This window comes from Trichosurus vulpecula, chromosome 2 (assembly GCF_011100635.1).
Source record: "Trichosurus vulpecula isolate mTriVul1 chromosome 2, mTriVul1.pri, whole genome shotgun sequence".
Classification (NCBI taxonomy): domain Eukaryota; kingdom Metazoa; phylum Chordata; class Mammalia; order Diprotodontia; family Phalangeridae; genus Trichosurus; species Trichosurus vulpecula.
In genome coordinates this window covers 366454275-366474954 of record NC_050574.1, presented here as the reverse complement: position 1 = coordinate 366474954, position 20680 = coordinate 366454275, and the positions used below count along the sequence as shown (strand labels likewise).

At 39.3% G+C, this 20680-nt stretch overlaps 1 protein-coding gene across 2 annotated transcripts in view; it reads right to left on the bottom strand.

Annotated features, from left to right (window-relative positions):
- The window catches only part of EVA1C (eva-1 homolog C), a 98132-nt gene that overhangs the window by 50623 nt on the left and 26829 nt on the right, over window positions 1–20680 (bottom strand). Inside the window, exons 2-3 of one of the 2 annotated variants that reach the window (XM_036745617.1) lie at window positions 10317–10513; window positions 6278–6401 (exon numbers count right to left, since the gene is read on the bottom strand). The exons of the other annotated variant lie outside the window; for it this stretch is intronic. Of the exons in view, the coding sequence (XP_036601512.1) occupies window positions 6278–6401; window positions 10317–10513 (321 nt within the window). The remainder of the gene's footprint in view (window positions 1–6277; window positions 6402–10316; window positions 10514–20680) is intronic. 2 annotated transcript variants of the gene reach the window in all.

Here is a 20680-nt window from a genome sequence, read left to right as displayed (position 1 = left end):
ATACTGTGTGTATTGGGAGAGTGGACCCTGAGTTAATTGGGTAAATACTGTACAGCTACTGCCATCCTAAAAGCTAATGTGCCTACTGACTGAACAGCAGGGACTTGTGGTCTGTAGTACTAGGACTATAACTCCAAAGGGTAATATTAGAACCTGAAAGTAGTCACCCTGGCCCGAACGACCCATCCTGCAAACCTATAGAGTTCAGTTTCCAATTCTCAGCTACCAGGTATAGCTCTGTCTTGAGTACACAGCCAGCTCTCTTCTTTAATGAATACAGATAAACATAAAGGGAATAACTTGTCATACACATTATACTCTCTGGGAAGGTAGGTATTTCATTTTCATCTCAGATCTTTACTCTCTGAGCAACTCATGAGCTCCAGATCTCCTGGCCAGTCAGGAAATGGCTTATGTATGCAACGTTCTTTAAGTGCTGGTACTTCTCTGGGGAGGTCTTCTAAGCTCTAGTCTCACACCATCATTTGCCTACTGGCACTTCAAACTGTCCTATGGACATCTCAAACTCAACAGGCCCAAAACATAACTCATTATCTTTCCCTTCAATGAGCCAGCCAATCCACAAGCATTTATTAAGCCTTTACTATGTGTTAGGCACTGTACTAATCACTGGGAAAACAAATGCAAATGGAAAGAAAGTCTCTGCCCTCAAGTAGCTTACATTCTAATGGGGAAAGACTACACATAAATTGAAACTGAAAAGAAGGATGGAGTGAGGAGAAAGGTCCCCTGGAGGGGAATATGATAGTGGAAGTCCAGATTGCAGCCCGGAGAGGAAGGAGAGACATGGCTGCCCTTGGAGCCCTCCTTAAATGGGGGTTTTGAGAGAAGCCACCCAGAGTGAGGACACAAAGGCAGAGGGTACATCCAATGAATGAATTCCAGGGCTGGAGTGCAGCTTCAGGATGAAGATCTGGGCATGACAGGGGAAGTCCATAGAGCAGCCTGGACCAATCCTTAGGATTCATAACCTCCTTGTCATCTCCAATCCTTTTCACATATCTATTCAGTTGCCAGATCTTGTCATTTTTATCTTCATAATATCTCTCATCTATGTTTTCTCCTCTTTACTTCCATAGTTAGTACCTGAATGAATTGAGGCCCTCACCAGGCTTGGACTATTACTGCAATAGCCTCCTATTTGGTCTTCCTTCCTCAGGCCTCTTTCTGCTCAAATCCATCCTCCACACAGCTGTCAGAGTGATTTTCCTAAAGCACAGATCTGATATCATTCCTCTCCATGAACCCAAGTGATTTTCTATTACCTGTAGAATCAAATATAAATTTCTCTCTTTGGCATGTAAAACCTTTTCCAAACTGGCTCCATCATTTCCAGTCTAAACAGTCATCCTGAGACTTAAATATTTCCAACACTTAACGGTTACCCTGTGAATTTAAGAGGTGCTGCCAACTGTAGTGCTACTTGGAATAGGAGTTAACCGCTGCAGGGATCATCCTAAAGCCTGAAAGCCTAAGCCATGACTGAATTGACCAGAAGATTTGGAGCTTGAGTGGTTGCTCAGACAGCGCAGGCTGAGGGAAAAGTGAAATCTGGTCAGCTGTCTCCTTAGTTACCACTGAGTCTTTCCTATCTTCTAGGAGAGTCTAATAAGAGCGATGGGCTACTGGTTCATGTTTCAAGTATTTGTCAATCAGCAACAAACATCTATTAAGCATTTACTATGTTTCTGGAACTGTGCAAAGCACTAAGGGTATATAGAGGACTTTAAGGGTCCTTTGCGTTTTAATAATTTTTTTTTGGTGGTGGAGGTAATAAATAGCAGTCCCATACTTAATAGTCATTACTTTGTACATTGAGCAACTTTTATAGAAGGAATTTCATTCCTTTTGGGATACCTTAGAATTTCCCTAGGACTCTGAGATGGGAGCATAATGAGCCACATGAGTGTAAGAAAAAGCCTGAATCTCCCTCCTCTGCGGTTAGGGTTCTTAAGGATTGAACAAGATTCATGTTAGCCCAGAGCTGGGACCTGGTACTTTTCAAAAATTTGAAGAACTAAAACCAAGTTACTGCTGTGTGCCTTATAAATAATACCAAAGTTTTGCCTGTTTTTAAAAGACAGCAGTGTAGGCACACAAAAAATAACTTATTCTTCCAAATATGATGGTATAGAAAGAAATTTAAATGCCTTTCCAAGTCAACTGGTCGAAAAATGGTTGCTATCTTTCATACCTGAAGAGCACCAAAATGACAAAATGTTGGGGTCAATATACAGTGTCTCCAACTATAGCTGATCAGACCAACACAAGCTTAGAAGGCTCTACCACAGTTCAGACACAAATAATCTGTGTGAACATTTGAGATGGAGATGTCTCTAAATGTGCATATCTCATGTTTCTTTTGAGCTACTGAAAGAAATAAAAATAAAAAATATTTAAAATAAATAAAACAATAAAACCCATCCCTAACTTGACAATAGTTTCCTTTACTTGCTTTTAATCAAAATTTCTAGAATCAGATAAGCTTTTAAAGTTGCTTGTAAGCAGCAGAGGTCGCTGCTTCCAGAGCTCCAGGACCACAAATGGTGGAGAGAATCAAGTGGCTGATGAGAGCAGGAGTGCAGGAATCTCTTTGCTGGCACTGAGGCAGCTTTCTTTTGCTTTTCCCTGCTTGGATCTGGGTTGCAGTCCTGCCTGGGGGTCCTTGGGGGAGGAGGAGCGCTGGTGTGGCAGAGCTTGTGGTGGCTGTGGAGACGGAGTCTTCCTGGTAGTTACACAGCAGAAAGTAGTGCTTGAGATCACTCACAGATCACAGCACAGGCCAGGAGAGGAGGACCTCCCACTGGATCATACCACCTCAGAAGAACTGAAAATTTACAGGTGTCTAGAAGTAGCTCTGAAAACAGCAGCTCAAAATCTCTGAAGCTTGGAACAGAGCACTCTCCACTCTGGAAGCAGTCATACTCTGACAAAGAGTTCAAAAGTCAAGTAATTGGCTGGGAAAATGAGCAAGCAGCATAAAAGGACTCAGACTATAGAATTTTTCTTTGGTGACAAAGAAGACCAAAACATACAGCCAGAAGAAGTCAACAAAAACAAAGAGCCTACATAAAAAGCCTCCAAGAAAAATATGAACTGGTCTCAGGCCATGGAAGAGCTCAAAAAGGATTTGGAAAATCAATATAAGAGGAGTAGAGGAAAAATTGGGAAGAGAAATGAGAATGATGTAAGAAAATCATGAAAAATGAGTCAACAGTTTGCTAAAGGAGACCCTAAAAAATACTGAAGAAAATAACACCTTAAAAAATAGACTAACCCAAATGGCAAAAGAGCTCCAAAAAGCCAATGAGGAGAAGAATGCCTTAAAAGACAGAATTAGCCAAATGGAAAAGGAGGTCCAAAAGACCACTGAAGAAAATACTGCCTTAAAAATTAGAATGGAGCAAGTGGAAGCTAGTGACTTTAGGAGAATTCAAGCAATTATAAAACAGAACCAAAAGAATGAAAAAATGGAAGACACTGTGAAATATCTCATTGGAAAAACCACTGACTTGGACACTAGATCCAGGAGAGATAATTTAAGAATTATTGGACGACTTGAAAGCCATGATCGAAACAAGAGCCTGGACATCATCTTTCAAGAAATTATCAAGGAAAACTGCCCTGATATTCTTGATCCAGAAGGTAAAAGAGAAATTGAAAGAATGCACTGATCACCTCTTGAAAAAGATCTTAAAAGAAAAACTCCTAGGAATATTGTCGCCAAATTCCAGAGTTCCCAGGTCAAGGAGAAAATGTTGTAAGCAGCCAGAAAGAAACAATTTGAGTCTTGTAGAAACACAATCAGGATAACACAAGATCTAGCAGCTTCTACACTAAGGGATTGAAGGGCTTGGAATAATGATATTCCGGAGGTCAAGGTAGCTGGGATTAAAACCAAGCAAAACTGAGTATAATACTTCAGGGCAAAATACGGATTTTCAGGGAAATAGAGGATTTTCAAACATACTTGATGAAAAGACCAGAGCTGAATAGAAAATTTGACTTTCAAATACAAGAATTAAGAGAAGCATGAAAAGGTAAACAGGAAAGAGAAATCATAAAGGACTTACTGAAGTTGAACTGTTTACATTCCTACATGGAAAGATGATATTTGTAACTCATGAAACTTTTCTCAGTATTAGGGTAGTTGAAGGGAATACACACACACACACACACACACACACACACACACATATACACACATATATATATGTATACACACACATACACACACAGAGACACATATATACAGAGGGCACAGGATGAGTTCAATATGAAGGGATGATATCTAAAAATTTAAATTAAGGTGTGAGAAAAGATTATATTGGGAGAAGGAAAAAGGGAGAGATAGAATGGGGTAAATTATTTCACATAAAAGTGGCAAGAAAAAGCTGTTATAATGGAAGGGAAGAGGGGGGAGGTGAAAGGGAATGAGTGAATCTTGCTCACATTGGATGTAGTTTAAGGAGGGAATAACATACACATTCAATTGGGTATCTTACCCTACAGGAAAGTAAGGGGAAAGGGGATGGGGGCAGGAATGATAGAAGGGAAGGCACACTGGGGGATCAGAAGCAAACACTTTTGAAAAGGGACAGGGTCAAGGGAGAAACTGAATAAAGGGGGACAGGATAGGATGGAGGGAAATATAGTCAGTGTTTTGTGTAATGATACATGTATAACGTATATTGAATTGCTTGCCTTCTCAAGGAGGATGGTGGGGAGGGAAGAAGGGAGAGAATTTGGAACTCAAAGTTCTAAAAACAAATGTTTAAAAACTGTTTTTACATGCAACTGGGAAATAAGATATACAAGCAGTGGGGTATAGAAATCTGTCTGGTCCTACAAGAAAGTAAGGGGGAAGGGGATAAGGGTGGGGAAGGAGATGGGGTGAATAAGGGAGGGCAGACTGGAGGGAGAGGCAATCAGAATACATGCCATCTTGGGGTGGTGGGAGGATAGAGATGGGGAGAAAATTTGTAACTCAAAATCTTGTGGAAACAAATGTTGAAAACTAAGATAAATTAAAAAATAAAGAAAATGACAATGCTAAAATGCAGATGGGAGATTAGAAAAAGTTTCATGAAGAAGGTGAAAGAATGGGAAGTGAGCTAGACCTAGTGTCAGGAAACCTGTATTAAAAAAATATTCCTGTAATTTAGCTGTTAATCAAGGAAAAGTCTGCAAACATCTCTAAGCTTTAACAATAAAATGTGCATAATAATGCTCATTAAAAAGTTTCTTGTAATATATATTTATCAATATTACTTTTATCTTTGGCTCTCCAAGACTGAACCAAAGGGAACAGACTCACTATAGATAGTAGGAATAAATAAGGTGCAGTATATTACCAATAATGACTTGAATGCTAGAAGTCAAATAAAGAAAAACATCTATGATGGGCTGGTCAGGCAGCAAGAGTGAAAGTCAACATTTGGACATTCAGCATCTTGAACTGACAATTACTGAATCATTAAAAGAGCCAGAGGAAGGTCTTTAGTTTACTGCATAACTTGTCTGTGAAGGATTTATGGGAAAACATGGCCAAGATATGAACATTAAAAAGGTAGTGCGTCTATATCAGTGGAATGAGTCTCCACCTTGATGATATAAATCTGCTGAACTACAGTAAAAATTACTTCAGTTTACTAAAAGGAACAAATGAGTTACGTTTGACAAGAACATAGCACAAAACTAACACTAAGTACCATTCTATTATCTAAGAATGCCAGAGGAAGTTTTTCAAATTGATTTTTAAAGTAGGAGGAAGCATTAAATCCAGGAGCTCTCCTGTCCAAACTGAAGCAGCGAAATACAATCAGAAGGAAGACAGAGTTAAGAAAAGGCATTTCTGTACTCTGACTACACTTTTGAGAAATTGTGTACTCCTTTATCACTGTCCCCATAGAGGATTTGGCCATTCACCACAATACATTCAACTTCATATCACAAAAATAATATCTACATGTCATAGAGATCAGAACTTTCTGGCATTTAGCTATATGTAGATTTGTACAATGCTATATTTTTCAAATGTTCATCATCATGCCCCTCTGCACCCTGGGCAGCTACACCTTTCCCAACCCTAGTCTTGACTTTACATATGTTCATAAAGTTTTATAATAACATAGAGTATTTTTAAAAATCACATAGATTGGGAATTACAGAGCTTTCATCATGAGCTTGAATAAAATAAATAACTATAACAAATCATACACCCCTCAAATATATGCCCACCAAAAAAAGTACTTACTAGGTTTGCATTTAAAGGAGACCAAGAGGTATTTAGTAGTTCCTGGACAAAGGTCAGGTCCAAAAACACGACTATTGACAAGAAGTTGGCAGGCTCTCTGGTTCTGGCATTCATCCAGTACTTTCTAAAATAATAAGCAAAAAAGGATAGCCTTGAAAAATATACAAGTCTGTAACACAGCTAAAACCTGAGCTGCAATTATATTCTGAGCAGAAGGAAACATTTTGCTACAGAATACATTGTAAAGTAACTGTTGGCTTTTGTGGTGGTTGTGGGTAATCAGGTTGACTCTTTGTCTCATAGTGCATAAGTAAAAATACCTAGTCAAATATTGGCAAGCTCAGGTGAGAAAACACCCACTATCAGGTTTTATTTATTACATCATTGCTAGTAATCCTTAAAAAAAAAGCCAAAGGCTAACCGAGTACCAGAGAACATGAGCAGAATCACGGAAGGTTTGAGCCAGGAGCAGTGCCATGCTGATAAATGTTTTATAATTGGTCTGTGTGTGTACATATACATATACATACATATATATATATATATATATATATATATATATATATATATATATGTGTGTATACACACACACACACAAAACGTACAACACACTTTTAAGTTTAGTGTGCATCCTTACATTTTCTCCATCACTTTCTTATGTCAATAATAAATCAAGTCCTTATGAGTTGTGTTTGCCAGTTTTGGAGGTGTTGCTCATTCTGAAAATTTAACTATGGGCTCTCAAAGTGGTACGAGTGGGCTTCAGCACACCTCTGGCTAGAAGGGACTTTAACAATGATCTATTCCAGTTCTTTTTGTCAAATAGATAAGGAAACTGCTTTAGAGAGGTTAAGTGGCCTGGTCAATGTCACACAGTGAATTCCTTATTCCTAGACATGATCCCTTCACAATGGGATGAAATGATGGCCATTTGCAGCAATTTGGAAATCCAAACTCTATCCTTGCCTTCTATTACTGTTAACCAAGACACGAAGTTACACAGGATATTGACTTTACCCTCCAAATGTTAAAATGAAAAATTTTGGGGACGCATTTCTTTTATGATATAATTTTTACATTCCCAGTAGAACACTCTTCAAATCTCTTTCCAAAATTTGGTTTAGAAGCTTTTTTTGTGTCTGTCTATGTCTCTCTTTGTTACCATCAGCTTGCGTGTTTCTTAATGAATCTATTTTGCAAATGCACACTGAGGACTCTTTGTCCCAGATAAGGCCCTGTTATAGCACAGTACTCCAAAACCTAGTCACAAAATGTAACAAAACTAGTCTCTAATAAGCACACGCATCTTAGACTTGATTCCAGTAAAAGGACATTGACTACTATAAAATTATTCTTTTAAGAATTCGGTCCATGCCTTCTAGTATTCCTTTGGCTGAATGTCAGACTTAAATTACCAAATATTTTCCAGCCTTACTTCTTCCGTCATGATGCACTAAATATCTCCGTGGGCCTGTTGGTTGTCCACATCAAACAATGTCTATTTACATATCAGCTATAAAGCAAGATCCACGGCTAAGTCAAGAACCTGACTCAGGAAACTGCAAAATTTCATGAGACTGCATTTTTTTCCTGATGATTATCTGTACTTTCACATGGCCTACGGGTCATTGTTAAATTATCCAGTCTTTAGATAATGCTGAAGGAGAAGCAAGCTGTACTTTCAGAAGAGGCTCTATTGAAAGTGCACTACCATCGCTTCTTGGCTGGTAAATACTCTGAGTAGGGATTTCCTGTTGACATTCACTTATGGACTCCAACAACTGTTATCATTTCTGTGGGAACACTTCAATATGCCCTCTGTGGTGACATTCAGCCTAGCCTCAAGCTACCAAGGTTGAAATAAAGGCACCAAAATAATCCTTTGTCTCTGCAATAAGCTGACTAAATTTTGAGATGCAAACAAACAAAAATAGTCTAAAAATAATTTTTTTTATTATTCCTGGTCAACAGCCAGCACCAGTGAGAGAGGCAATTAATTGCTTGTACTACAGAATTATAAGGTACCAGACACAAAACTTTGAAAGGGGTGCAACTTTCAGCTTTTTGGAGTTTCCCATAAAATTTTTTATTGGGCTGAGGAAGGCAGTAAATTGCCTAGGTGCCAGGGTTTGTATGCCATGGGTCAGTATGCCAGGAATTAGTGTGACAGGGGAGAGCAATAGAAACAGACCATAAGTCAATACCACCTTCAAAATAGGTAGTTAAGAGGAAAGGATGCCAAGAGGAAATGTAGTTAAGGACCCCTGTGGGACAGATATTGCTTAGTTTTTAAAATGCAACGTTATCTATGTTTTATTTATTTTTATTTGTTTTGTTAAATATTTTCCAATTACATTTTAATTTGGTTATGTTTATACTCAGGAGTGGCCCTCTGGCTGGGTGTTTGACACCAAGACCCAGTAGCAAAGTCTAGAAGTTAGGCCAGTAAATTCATCTCAAACATACTCATTCTAGCCACTCAATGGAAGCCATAAAGAAGAGTGAAAAAAATGTATAGGTTTCTCATGTCAGGTGTGATTTCAGAGGAATACTTCTGAGTCTGAAGGGAAACTGCACTATAGGTAGGAAGGAAGGAAGGAAGAGAGGAAGAGAGGAAGGAAGGAAGAGAGGAAGGAAGGAAGAGAGGAAGGAAAGAGGAAGGAAGGAAGGAAGAAAAGAGGAAGGAAGGAAGGAAGAAAAGAGGAAGGAAGGGAGGGAGGAAAGGAAGGAAGAAGGAAGGAAGGAAGGAAGGAAAAGAGGGTGGGAGAAAAAGAAGAGGAGGAGGAAGAAGGGAAAAAGGAAGAAAGGAGGAAGTATGTATTATGCACTTACTATGTTCAAGGCACTGCAATAAGCTAAGACTTTATACATATTACTTCATTTGATCCTCAACAACCCTGGAAGGTAGATGCTATTATTATCTCCATTTTACAGCTGAGGAAACTGAGGCAGCCCAGGGTCACACAGCTACTAAGGCTAGATCTGAACTCAGGTCTTCCTGAAATCAAGTCCAACACTTAATTCACTGTAGATGGCATAGTGGAAAAAGCTTTGGACTTAGACTCAGGCGACCTCTGGAGTTGGATCCTGCCTCCGATGTTCATGTGCTATCTGACTATGGGCAAGTCATACAGCCACTCTGAACCTCAGTTTCCTCATGTAGAAAATGGGAACAGTAATAGCACTTGGCTCCCAGGATTACTGTGAGGATCCAATAAGTTAATGTATATAAAGTGCTTTGCAAAATTTAAAGCCTTATCTAAATATTGGTTATTTTCATTGCTGTTGCTATTATTAATCCTATCTCTCCCTCTCCCCTGCCCTTAAATATGACAGGTTCATTTTTTACCTAAGGTTCCTATGGCTAATTAAAACCAATGTATTTTCCTGTTTGTTCTCTAGTACAGCCAGGTCATACCACATTAATTTCAACAAAATTAAAAGAATACTTGAGGAATATTTTTTTTATCTAAAGTCAAGTGACTTTTAGAGGCAATGCACTATAATGTAACGAGCAATGAATTTGGAATCAAAGGACCTGGGTTCAAATGCTAACCCGACCCCTCACTCCTTGTGTGACATTGCACAAATGCAGTTTATTTTTCTAGGGCTTAAGTGCTTGCCTAACAAAATATATTTATTGTTTATCCAGAAGTATCACTAACCTTCTCTTCTTATCAAAGTATTTATGGAACTGTAAAATTGAAACTTAATATACTTGTACCTCACTTTATACAATAAATACAATGTGTAAACTAAACTGAATTTTTGTAATTTGAATAATACTTAAATTATTCTCAGGAAGCTTTCTGTAGAAAGAATTCCACTGCTAATCTCTTTGTAAAGCAAATGATCCTTCCACTCCCAACCACCAATTTATTGTTTATGTAAATCTAGAATCTTACAGATCGGGTTTGCTTTAAAGTGAAGTACATCCGAATTTTACATTACATGTATATTTAATATATATATGTATACATAGGTGTGTGTATTTTAAAAATCATTCTGGCATTCAAAAAAAATCTATAAAGTGCGATACCTGCAGAGCTGTGGGTGCCACACAGGTTAAGTGGTCTTTCATCATGGTTGCAGGCTGCTGTGAATTACACATTTGGTAATCTTGACCATAAAATGCTGACTGGACACTAATTGTAGAATGTCGAGGGCACTGAAGACTCAAACGGTTACCATCACAAGCATACACAGTGTGGTTTTGCAGAAGTTTGGTTAGATAACCTAGAAAATAGTTAACAGTTAACAACGATCCCAGGAACACAATTTCTTCAAATATTAGGAAAAGAAGAGGCACAATGGAGACTGAAGTGTTCTTACTCTGGGGTGCATTAACTTGTTTTTAAAAAAATATTTGATAACCGTTTTTCAATATAATTGGCAACGAAGTAGCACTGCAGATAGCAAACACTGGACCTGGAATCCAATCAGGGAGACCTGAGTTCAAATCTGGCCTAGACATTTACTATCTGTGTGACCCTGGGCAAGTCACTCAATCTGTTTGCCTCAGTTTCCTCATCTGTAAAATGTGGATAACAGTACCTACCGACTCGGGTTGTTGTGAGGATCAAAAGTAATCCTGTTTGTAAAGCACTTAGCACACAGTCTGGTGCATAGTAAGTGCTAAACAAACGTTAGCTATTACTGTAAGTGCCTTCCTTTGTAGTCCCATGTATTTTGTTTCACACTTACAAAAACATTCTGAGAAAGGCTTCACAGGCTTCACCAGAGTGCGCCAAAGGGGTCCATGGCACACAAGAAAAGTTAAGAAACCCTGGCTATAGAGCATCTGACTTGCAGTCAGGGATACTTGGGTCTGGATTCCACTTCAGACAATTTCTGGCTTGTGACTAGGAGTAAGTCATTTAACTTCCTCAGTTTCTTCACCTGTAAAATGGGGATAATAAAAGCACCTACTTCACAGGATTACTGCAAGGCTCAAATGAGATGATGTCTGCAAAGTGCTCTGTAAACTAATACACTATAAAAATGTGAAATCTTATTATTTTCAACAGCCAAAAGCTTATTTTTCATTATGAATAGCAGTAGATTCATCTTGGCTCATGATTTTAGGAGGTCTGGAGATATTCATAAAATGAAGCCCGACTGCAATGGGAAAGTACGAATAAAGCCATTTCCTAGAGTCAGGGGTCCTGTGTCACCAGGAGGCTACAAACTTTCAGACAATGTATAGAGCCTGAGGCTCCAGTGCCTTATAATGCTTGGAGACAATTTTTCTCAAGAGTGAGGATTAAGTCAAGACCCAGCGTTATCAAGAAGGTTCTGAAGTACCTACTGTTACAGGAAGAAACACCCCCACAAACTCAAGGATTTCTGCGTAAATGCCACTTAGGCACGTAGCTGCCTGCCCCAAGTGAGTCATACTCAAACTCTCTTATCTTCGTCCATTGGCTAGTGCCATGCATTCTTGTATGGACAGGATATGTGTTTATTACAGAACAGTTCCTGTGACAACTGGGTCATGAAAGACTGGGAAAGTTACACATAATGAAGACCTGTTGGGGCTAAGATCTCTGAAGAAGAGATGGGAGGGAAAGTAGAAGAATGGGGAGAACAGGAAGAGTCACAACTTCCCAATATTTTCTCCATTGTGATGGTGTTTAATAGCTTCAACAACAACAAAAACAGTCTAGTGCTCCAGAGCTTTTAAGGGTATGTAAGGTGCTTGGCATCTGGCAGTAGAGAATGAATGAACACCATTCAGAAGCTACTGGGATAGTATGAGGGAGGCCTTTTTCCCACTTTGAGCAAGAGTGAAAAGCCATGGGAGGGTCTGGAATATTTCTCATAAGGACAAAAGAGTTCACCCAAGCTGAGTGAATCCCTTTCCTCCCTCTCACACCTAATGAGGTCAAGAGAATGAGGTAGCTGGGAAGAGAGCCAGGGACTTTCTGATGAGGTGTGTGGGAGATAAGCTTGGCAACCGTTGGCTTCTAAAAAGGAGAAGTCTCTCTTAAAGTAAAAGGACAAGAGTCCTCTCTTGGTGGAGCAAGTTCTTCCAAATGCCTAGATTTCTACTGAAAATGATGTATGCTTGAAGTTTCTTCAATTGTCCTAAAATCCTTCAAATTACTATATTCAGTAGCAAAATGCCTCCAAGTGAGCCTGTTGGTTCTCTGAATCTGACTCAAACTTCCAAATGACTTCGAGAACTTTGTTCTGAAGGAGATACTCTGCCCAATTAGGAGTGTTTAATAGATGTGTTATGTTAGACACTCAAGTCCTACGTTGGGTCTCAAATCTTAAGCTCTCATTTCTCTCTTTTCTCACACCCTCTCCTTTTGGAAAACCATCAGGATAAAGGCAAACATGAACACATCTGAATTATAATCTATACCAGAAACAAATATAATGAAAGGTGCACCCAAGGCTTGGATGTGATTCAGAATAACTAGCCAGACCAACATGATTTTCTTCACACTGCACAAATGGCCAGAGACAAGTAATCACACAAAAATCGACAGGCCTTTAAGCTCCATTCTTTTATTTATTGGGGTATATATAAAACAGGACAGCACTGGACAAAATGCCCAAATTGATGTTCAGGTTCCCCACCTTCTCTTTCCCAACTGCCCTACCTTTTCTTTTCTTTTTTTTTTTCTTGCAGGGGGGAAGGCAGGGCAATTGGGGTTAAGTGACTTGCCCAAGGCCACACTAGCTAGTAAGTATGTCAAGTGTCTGAGGCCAGATTTAAACTCAGGTCCTCCTGACTCCAGGGCTGGTGTTCTACTCACTGCGCCACCTAGCTTCCCCTGCCCCACCTTTTCAATGGAATTCAGTGCCTTTAGGCTGTCCTGTGGCAGCTAGGTGACACAATGGATAGACACTGGGCCTGGAGCCAAGAAGACCTTATTTAAAATCCCATTTGAGATACCTACTAGCTATGTGATCTTGGACAAGTCATTTAACCTATGCCTCAGTTTCTTCAACTATAAAATGGGAATAACAGCAAAATGAGAATCTTTTATAAAGCATTTAGCACAGTGTTCATTCCACTATCGACCCCCTAGCCAAGGAAAGCGTTGTAGTGCCACCAGATCTGTTCCTACTCTCTACCCCATCCTGTGTCACATCCTCTTATTACTGAAGAACTACTGATGATGACTACTAATGATGAATTGATTCTTATTGAAATGGTCCTGCTTTAATGTGCTATCACACCCAGCGAATAGATTTGTATTTGGATTGGAATCTTCAGGGAGATACGATGGCTTAATCCCCAAATTACATTTAAAGCAAGGTCTTTTGTACTTAGTAGAGCAGTGTGGAAGGGCAGTGAAGAACAGATCGATCACATTACACAGGGTATTCTGCAACTACTTTTATGCAAAACGTCAGCACCCACACTGTTTTGGAATAATGATGGCTGGTTCTGCAGCTGATATTCCTCTAGCCTTTCTGAAGATGCTTGAAGATGAATTTTTATACAGCCTCAGTTCCTAATTGATTTGATATAGAGAATATGGGAAGGCAGAGGGCACGGTGTAAAGACCGCTAGATATGGAGTAAAGACAACATGGGTTTAAATTTCAACCTCACCACCTACAAATGGATGACTTTGGGCACGAAAGTGGGATATATTGGAATGAGTGTTGAATTTAGAGTCAGAAGCCCTGGATTTGAATCCTGCTTTGATCACTTACTATCTGTATAACTTTGGGACAAGTCATTTAATCTCTCTGGGTCTCAGTTCTTTGCATGTTAGGAGGGATTTGATCACCTCTCACCTCATCCCACCTTCAACTTACTTGCTGTAGTCAAAGAATGTATGAGGTGCTGATGCAGGGACAACATACTGACACCCAGTAATCACCTCTCTCTGATTGAGTCTGCAGGGGAAATTCAATTGGCTGGAAGTAAAATTATCCACATCTCTCAGGGCTTTAAATAGCTAAGTCTTCAGGCAGTTTAGAGGACAGAATGAGAGTTGTCAATAGAGGAGACCTGTGCCTTTCCCCATCTGCCATGGCATCCAGCTGTCGAGCTACCTGCCCAGAAGGAGATAGCTCATGATTAAAGCTGAGAGTTCATCAGTTTGGGGAAATTGAGGCAGGAGCCAGAAATCCCCAGAAGCACACACATCCCCATCAAGACACAGATCCAGGGAGGCTATCTCTCCAAGCCAGAACCAACTTCAGAGAGAACAACCTCTGACAGAAGAGGAAAGCTAAGGACTCAAGAGAGCTAACCCTGGCAGTCAAGCTTCAAAAAGGAACAGACACTGGGAGTCCAGCTGAGCAATTAGTCTGGTAGAAATGTGTTATTCAGTGGAGCTTCATGAGTCCACGTGGAAAGAAAGGTCATTTGAGGCTCTGTAGGTCCAGGCAGCTGTGAGTGGCGATGGCCACATTTTCGAAATGTATGCTTTATGACCATTGTACTCTAAATCTCCATCCACTCTTCTTACAGATGCTAGGAGGATTGGTGAGAAAGTATGTTCCAAATTTAAGAGGGGAATGTTTTGTAGCTATTGGTCTTAATATGCCATTTTAGTAAATGTCTTTGCTAAGAGCTAGCTGTCTCTACTGGCTATTAATGGAAAGCATACAGGTGGGAGACCCTTGAACAATAATGTTAGGAGTGGTGCCCCTGAACCTAAGTGTAGCCCTCCTCTATGGACACAACCTGCAAGTATAATGTACAGTGGGGATGTCTGACCGAATTGCCTCTAATTCTGAAAATCACTTAACTTCTTGGGACCTAAGTTTTCCCATTCGTAAAATAAGGAGGTTTGACTAGGTGATGTCTAAGAGTCATTTGCAGCTTTAGTATGGGGAAGTAAATGGCCTCTAACCAAATTATTTAACCCATACATACTCTCTCCCCTCACAGATGAATAAAAACACCCTTTCATGGCTGATTATTGTGTTACCTACCAATCAAACAAGTATAAAGATGTCTTAGTGTATGGAAGATATTAAAATTACCCTTTAATAAATGAAAAACTATCGTAGGTTAAGATTTTTATAATGTTTCAAGGACTTGCTCAAAGGCTATCTTCTTCATGAAACAGTCTTTGATCTTACCAGTTGGAAGTCAATCAATTCCCCTCCTCCAAGCTTCTACAAGACTTTATACCAACTTCTGTAATTACACTTTTATATTCTACCTGATGTTATACAGATATCCACACAGCTCATCTTTCCGCCTAGAGAAAATTGTTGCAGTGAGAGGCACAGAGAAACTCATTGGCACAAATGGAAATAATACCCTTATTATGCCTATACCCCAAGGAAGTCAAAGAAAACAGAGAAGGATCCATATAGATTAAAAAAAATTTATAGCAGCTCTGTTTGTAGTAACAAAGAACTAGGGGGTGGAACCAAGATGGTGGCCGGAAAGCAGGGACTTGCTTAAGCTCTGCCCCAAATCCCTCCAAACACCTGTAAAAAATGGCATTGAACAAATTCTAGAGCCATTTGACCCATGAAATAGTAAAGGGAAGCAGGTCTCCAGCCCAGGACAGCCTGGATGGTTGCTGGAAAGGGTTTATCTCAGGGTGCTGGGAGTGAGTGCAACCCAGTGTGGGCTGCGCCAGGAGAGACCAGACCGGGAGTCAGCCGGAGCAAGCCTGAGGGCCATGAATCATTGAGCTGTGGCAGTTACCAGACTTCTCAATCCACCAATGCCAAAGACCACAGAGCAGGTTAGTGGGAAAACTGCTGAATAGGGTTAGAAAGCAGTCCGGCCCCAGCCCTGGCGGTGGTGGAGGTGGCACGGCAGCTGCAGCAGGAAGCTCCTGTGGCTGCTTCCAGAGTTCCAGCATCAGAAGCTTCCCGAGTCCCTGGCTCACATGGTGGGAGGAATCAAGTATGGATAGGAGCAGGAGTGCAAGGAGTGCTTTGCTGGCACAGAGGCAGGTTCTCTTGCTGTGCCCTGCTTGGATCTGGGTCACAATCCTGGTTGGCAGTTCTTGGGGGAGGTGAAGTGCTGCCGTGGCAAAGCCTACATTGACAGTGGAGTAGAAGTAGCTCTAAAAACAGCAGCACAGCCCCTAAAGCTTGTGACAAAGCACCCTCTTCTCTACAAGCAGTCATATATACCCTGACAAAAACTTCAAAGGTTAAGTAGTTGGCTGGGAATATTGCCAGGCAGCAAAAAAGGATGCAGACTCAGACTCAAGAATCTTTTTTTGGTGACAAAGAAGATCAAAACACACAGCCAGAAGAAGTCAATGAAGTCAAAGAGCCTACATCAAAAGTCTCCAAGAAAAATATAAGTTGGTCTCAGGCCATGGAAGAGCTCAAAAAGGACTTGGAAAAAGATGTAAGAGAAGTATAGGAAAAATTGGGAAGAGAAAGGAGAGTGATGCAAGAAAACCATGAAAAACAAGTCAATGACTTGCTAAAGGAGACTCCCAAAAATACTGAAGAAAATAATACCTTAAAAAATAGACTAATCCAAATGTCAAAAGAGCTTCAAAAAGCCAATGAGGAGAAGAATGCCTTGAAAAGCAGAATTAGCTAAATGGAAAAGGAGGTTCAAAAGACCACTGAGGAAAATACCACCTTAAAGATTAGATTGGAGCAAGTAGAAGCTAGTGACTTTATGAGAAATCAAGATATTATAAAACAGAACCAAAGGAATAAAAAATGGAAGACAATGTGAAATATCTCATTGGAAAAACCAGTGACCTGGAGAAGAGATCCAGGAGAGATAATTTAAAAATTATTGGACTACCTGAAAGCCATGATCAAAAAAAGAGCCTAGACATCATCTTTTGAAGAGATTATCAAGGAAAACTGCCTCTGATATTCTAGAGCCAGAGAGTAAAATAGAAATTGAAAGAATCCACTGATCACCTCTTGAAAAAGATCCCAAAAAGAAAACTCCTAGGAATATGTCGCCAAATTCCAGAGCTCCCAGATCAAGGAGAAAATACTGCAAGCAGCCAGAAAGAAACAATTTGAGTATTGTGGAAACACAATCAGGATAATACAAGATCTAGCAGCTTCTACATTAAGGGATCGAAGGGCTTGGAATATGATATTCCAGAGGTCAATGGAGCTAGGATTCAAACTAAGAATCACCTACCCAGCAAAACTGAATATAATGCTCCAAGGAAAATAGGGATTTTCAATAAAACAGAGGACTTTCAAGCTTTCTCAATGAAAAGACCAGAGCTGAATAGAAAATTTGACTTTCTAACACAAGAATCAAGAGAAGCATGAAAAGGTAAACAAGAAAGAGAAATCATAAGGGACTTACTAAAGTTGAACTGTTTTGTTTACATTCCTACATGGAAAGATGATATGTATAATTCATGAGACCTTTCTCAGTATTACCCAGCATTAGGGTAGTTGAAAGGTATATATATATATATATATATATATATATATATATATATATATATATATATATATATATATATATATATATGTATGTATGTATGTATGTATGTATGTATATGTATATGTATATGTATATGTATGTATGTATGTATGTATATATGTATATGTCTATATGATATCTAAAAAAATTAAATTAAATTAAGGGGTGAGAGAGGAATATATTGAGAGAGGGAGAAAGGGAGAGATAGAATGGGGTAAATTATCTCACATAAAAGTGGCAAGAAAAAGCAGTTATAATGGAAGGGAAGAGGGGGCAGGCGAGGGGGAATGAGTGAATCTTGTTCTCATCAGATTTGACTTGAGGAGGCAATAACATACACACTCATTTGGGTATCTTACCCCACAGGAAAGTAGGGGGAAGGGGACAAAAAGGGGGGATGATAGAAGGGAGGGCAGATAGGGGAGGAGGTAATCAAAAGCAAACACTTTTGAAAAGGGAGAGGGTCAAGGGAGAAAAGTGAATAAAGGGGGACAGGATAGGATGGAGGGGAATATAGTTAGTCTTTCAGGACATGGGTATTGTGGAAGTGTTTTGCATAATGATACATGTATGGCCTATGTTGAATTGCTTGTCTTCTTAGGGAGGGTGGGTAGGAAGGAAAGAGGGGGGAGAATTTGGAACTCAAAGTTTTAAAAGCAGATGCTGAAAAAAAGTTGTTTCTGTATGTATCTGGGAAATAAGATATATAGGGAATGGGGCACAGAAATTTATCCTGCCCTACAAGAAAGTAAGGGGAAAGGGGATGGGGAGGGGGTGGGGTGACAGAAGGGAGGGCTGACTGGGGAACGGGGCAATCAGAATATACGCCATCTTGGAGTGGGCAGGAGGGTAGAAATAGGGAGAAAATCTGTAATTCAAAATCTTGTGGATATTAATGTTGAAAAATAAAATATTAAATAAAAATGATAAAGAAAGAAATAAGCATAAAAAACAAAGAACTAGAAACCAAAAGGGTGCTCATTAATTGAGGAATGATGAAGACACATTATGCTACTGAACTAATTATAGTATATGAATGGAATGGAATAGTATTGTGCCTTAAGAAATGATGAAAGGGATGTTTTTGAAGAAATCTGGAAGGACTTGTCTGAACCGATATAGAGAGAAGGGAGCAGAATAAAAAGAATTATTTATACAACAGTATTACTATAAAAACAAGCAGCTTTGAAAGACTTAAATGACCAAGTATGATTACAGAAGATGGATAACAAAGCATGTTACCTACCTCAAGGTGCAAAATAAGACATTTATTCCTGGACATGGCCAATGAAAGAATTTGTTTTTCTTTACTATGCATATTGGTTTTATTGGTTTTGTTTTTCTTTTAGTGGTGGGGGAAAGAAAATCAATTTTTATTCATTAAAAAAGACAGATTGCTATCAATAGGCAAGGCAGGCAAATCACTCTACTCCTTGTCTGTTTTGTGACTGGTAGTTTTGAGAAAGGAATGACACAAATAACATTGTATTATTTTGTTATTAGCTTCTTTAAATCCTATACTTAATCACAAAAAAGCTTTATTTCTTAGGTAGAGGTTTGCACAATTCCATTGTTTATTTGTAATTATATATTTACTGCTCTTAAGGAAGACAGAAGCACACAGAAGTAAATAAGCCACAGGTTTTGAATCTTGTTAAACAGAAGACCCAGGGTGTAGTATATAAAGTATTCTTAGTCTTTTATCATGTGGCTCTCAGTCTTCATTATTTCTAGAAAATGCTTAACTCAGCAATGTCTGTGTAAATATATCTATTGTGTGTGTACAAGCAGAAATGTCCATGATTTTTATCACCTCACAGTAGCTCAAAGTTTACCTTTTGATTTTTTAAAAGATGGATCCCTTTGCGACTGCCTTGTCTATTTCCATATGCTCACAGCACAGGGTGATGGGAATCTTTCTGCCAGCGGTTCATCATATCTCATTTGTGCAAATGGGAGGAAGATGTGTTGTTCTGCTTAGTCAAGAGGCGCTTCTCCATCAAATGCTCATTGTGCTATCTGGGGGGGGGGACCCCAGATTCTCAAAGGCTATGACAGGTAAGTACAAGCTCTAACAGTTTCAACAATGTTGAAATAACAATAGTTAGCACTTATACAATACTTTACAGTTTGCCGAGTATCTTGCATGTATTATTTCATTTGATCTCCACAGCAATCCTTGAGAATCGATGCTATGATTAGCCCCGTTTTATAGACAACGAAACTGAAAAGGTCAAGTGATTTATCCAGGGTCACAGCGCTAGGAAGTGTCTGAGGCAGGATTTGAAATCAGCTTTTACTTTTACTGACTCCAGGTCTAGCATGCTATTCACTATACCATCTAGCTGCCTCACTTATGAACCAACATCTGCTGTATGGAATGAATAGGTAGAGAAGTTGTAGAAGAACTCAATAAAATCTTCCAAATTAAGTCAACACACACTTGAGTCCTAAGTGACATCAATGCAAAGGTGGACAAAGGTGCACATTTGATGTGGAGCCCATCAAAAAGTATATTGGAAAACCTGGTTCAGGTGCAAGAAACAAGAGAAGCCAAAGGCTTATGGACTATACAATAGCCCCATGCTCATTTATCATACATACTTGCTCTAAAAAGAAAACCAGCAGGCATGGGGAGCATCAAATAATATCACACACATAGCTGTTTCTATTTTGATAGGAAGCAACTGGTTAACAATACGGAAGTCATTTTTGAATGAGTGGTCCATGGGCAGGTGGACCTGTTAGAACAAACATCAAAATCAATGTCATATTAAAGGAAAAAATAAAAATAATATGTGGCTTGCAATTGAGAAAACTCCAACATGATCTATTTAATCAATCTGATGAAGCTTAAAAATGGGCAATGGATAAAAGACACAGACGCAGACTATCACCATTTCCTAACAAAGTTTAACCAAAATAAATTAATAAAGCGTGAAGGGAGAGAAGTTTAGAGTAAGCTTGACAAGAAACCCAACTAAGCCACATGATCCCAAGGTTAATGTATTTGTATCCCTAGCCTGCCATAGAGAAGAG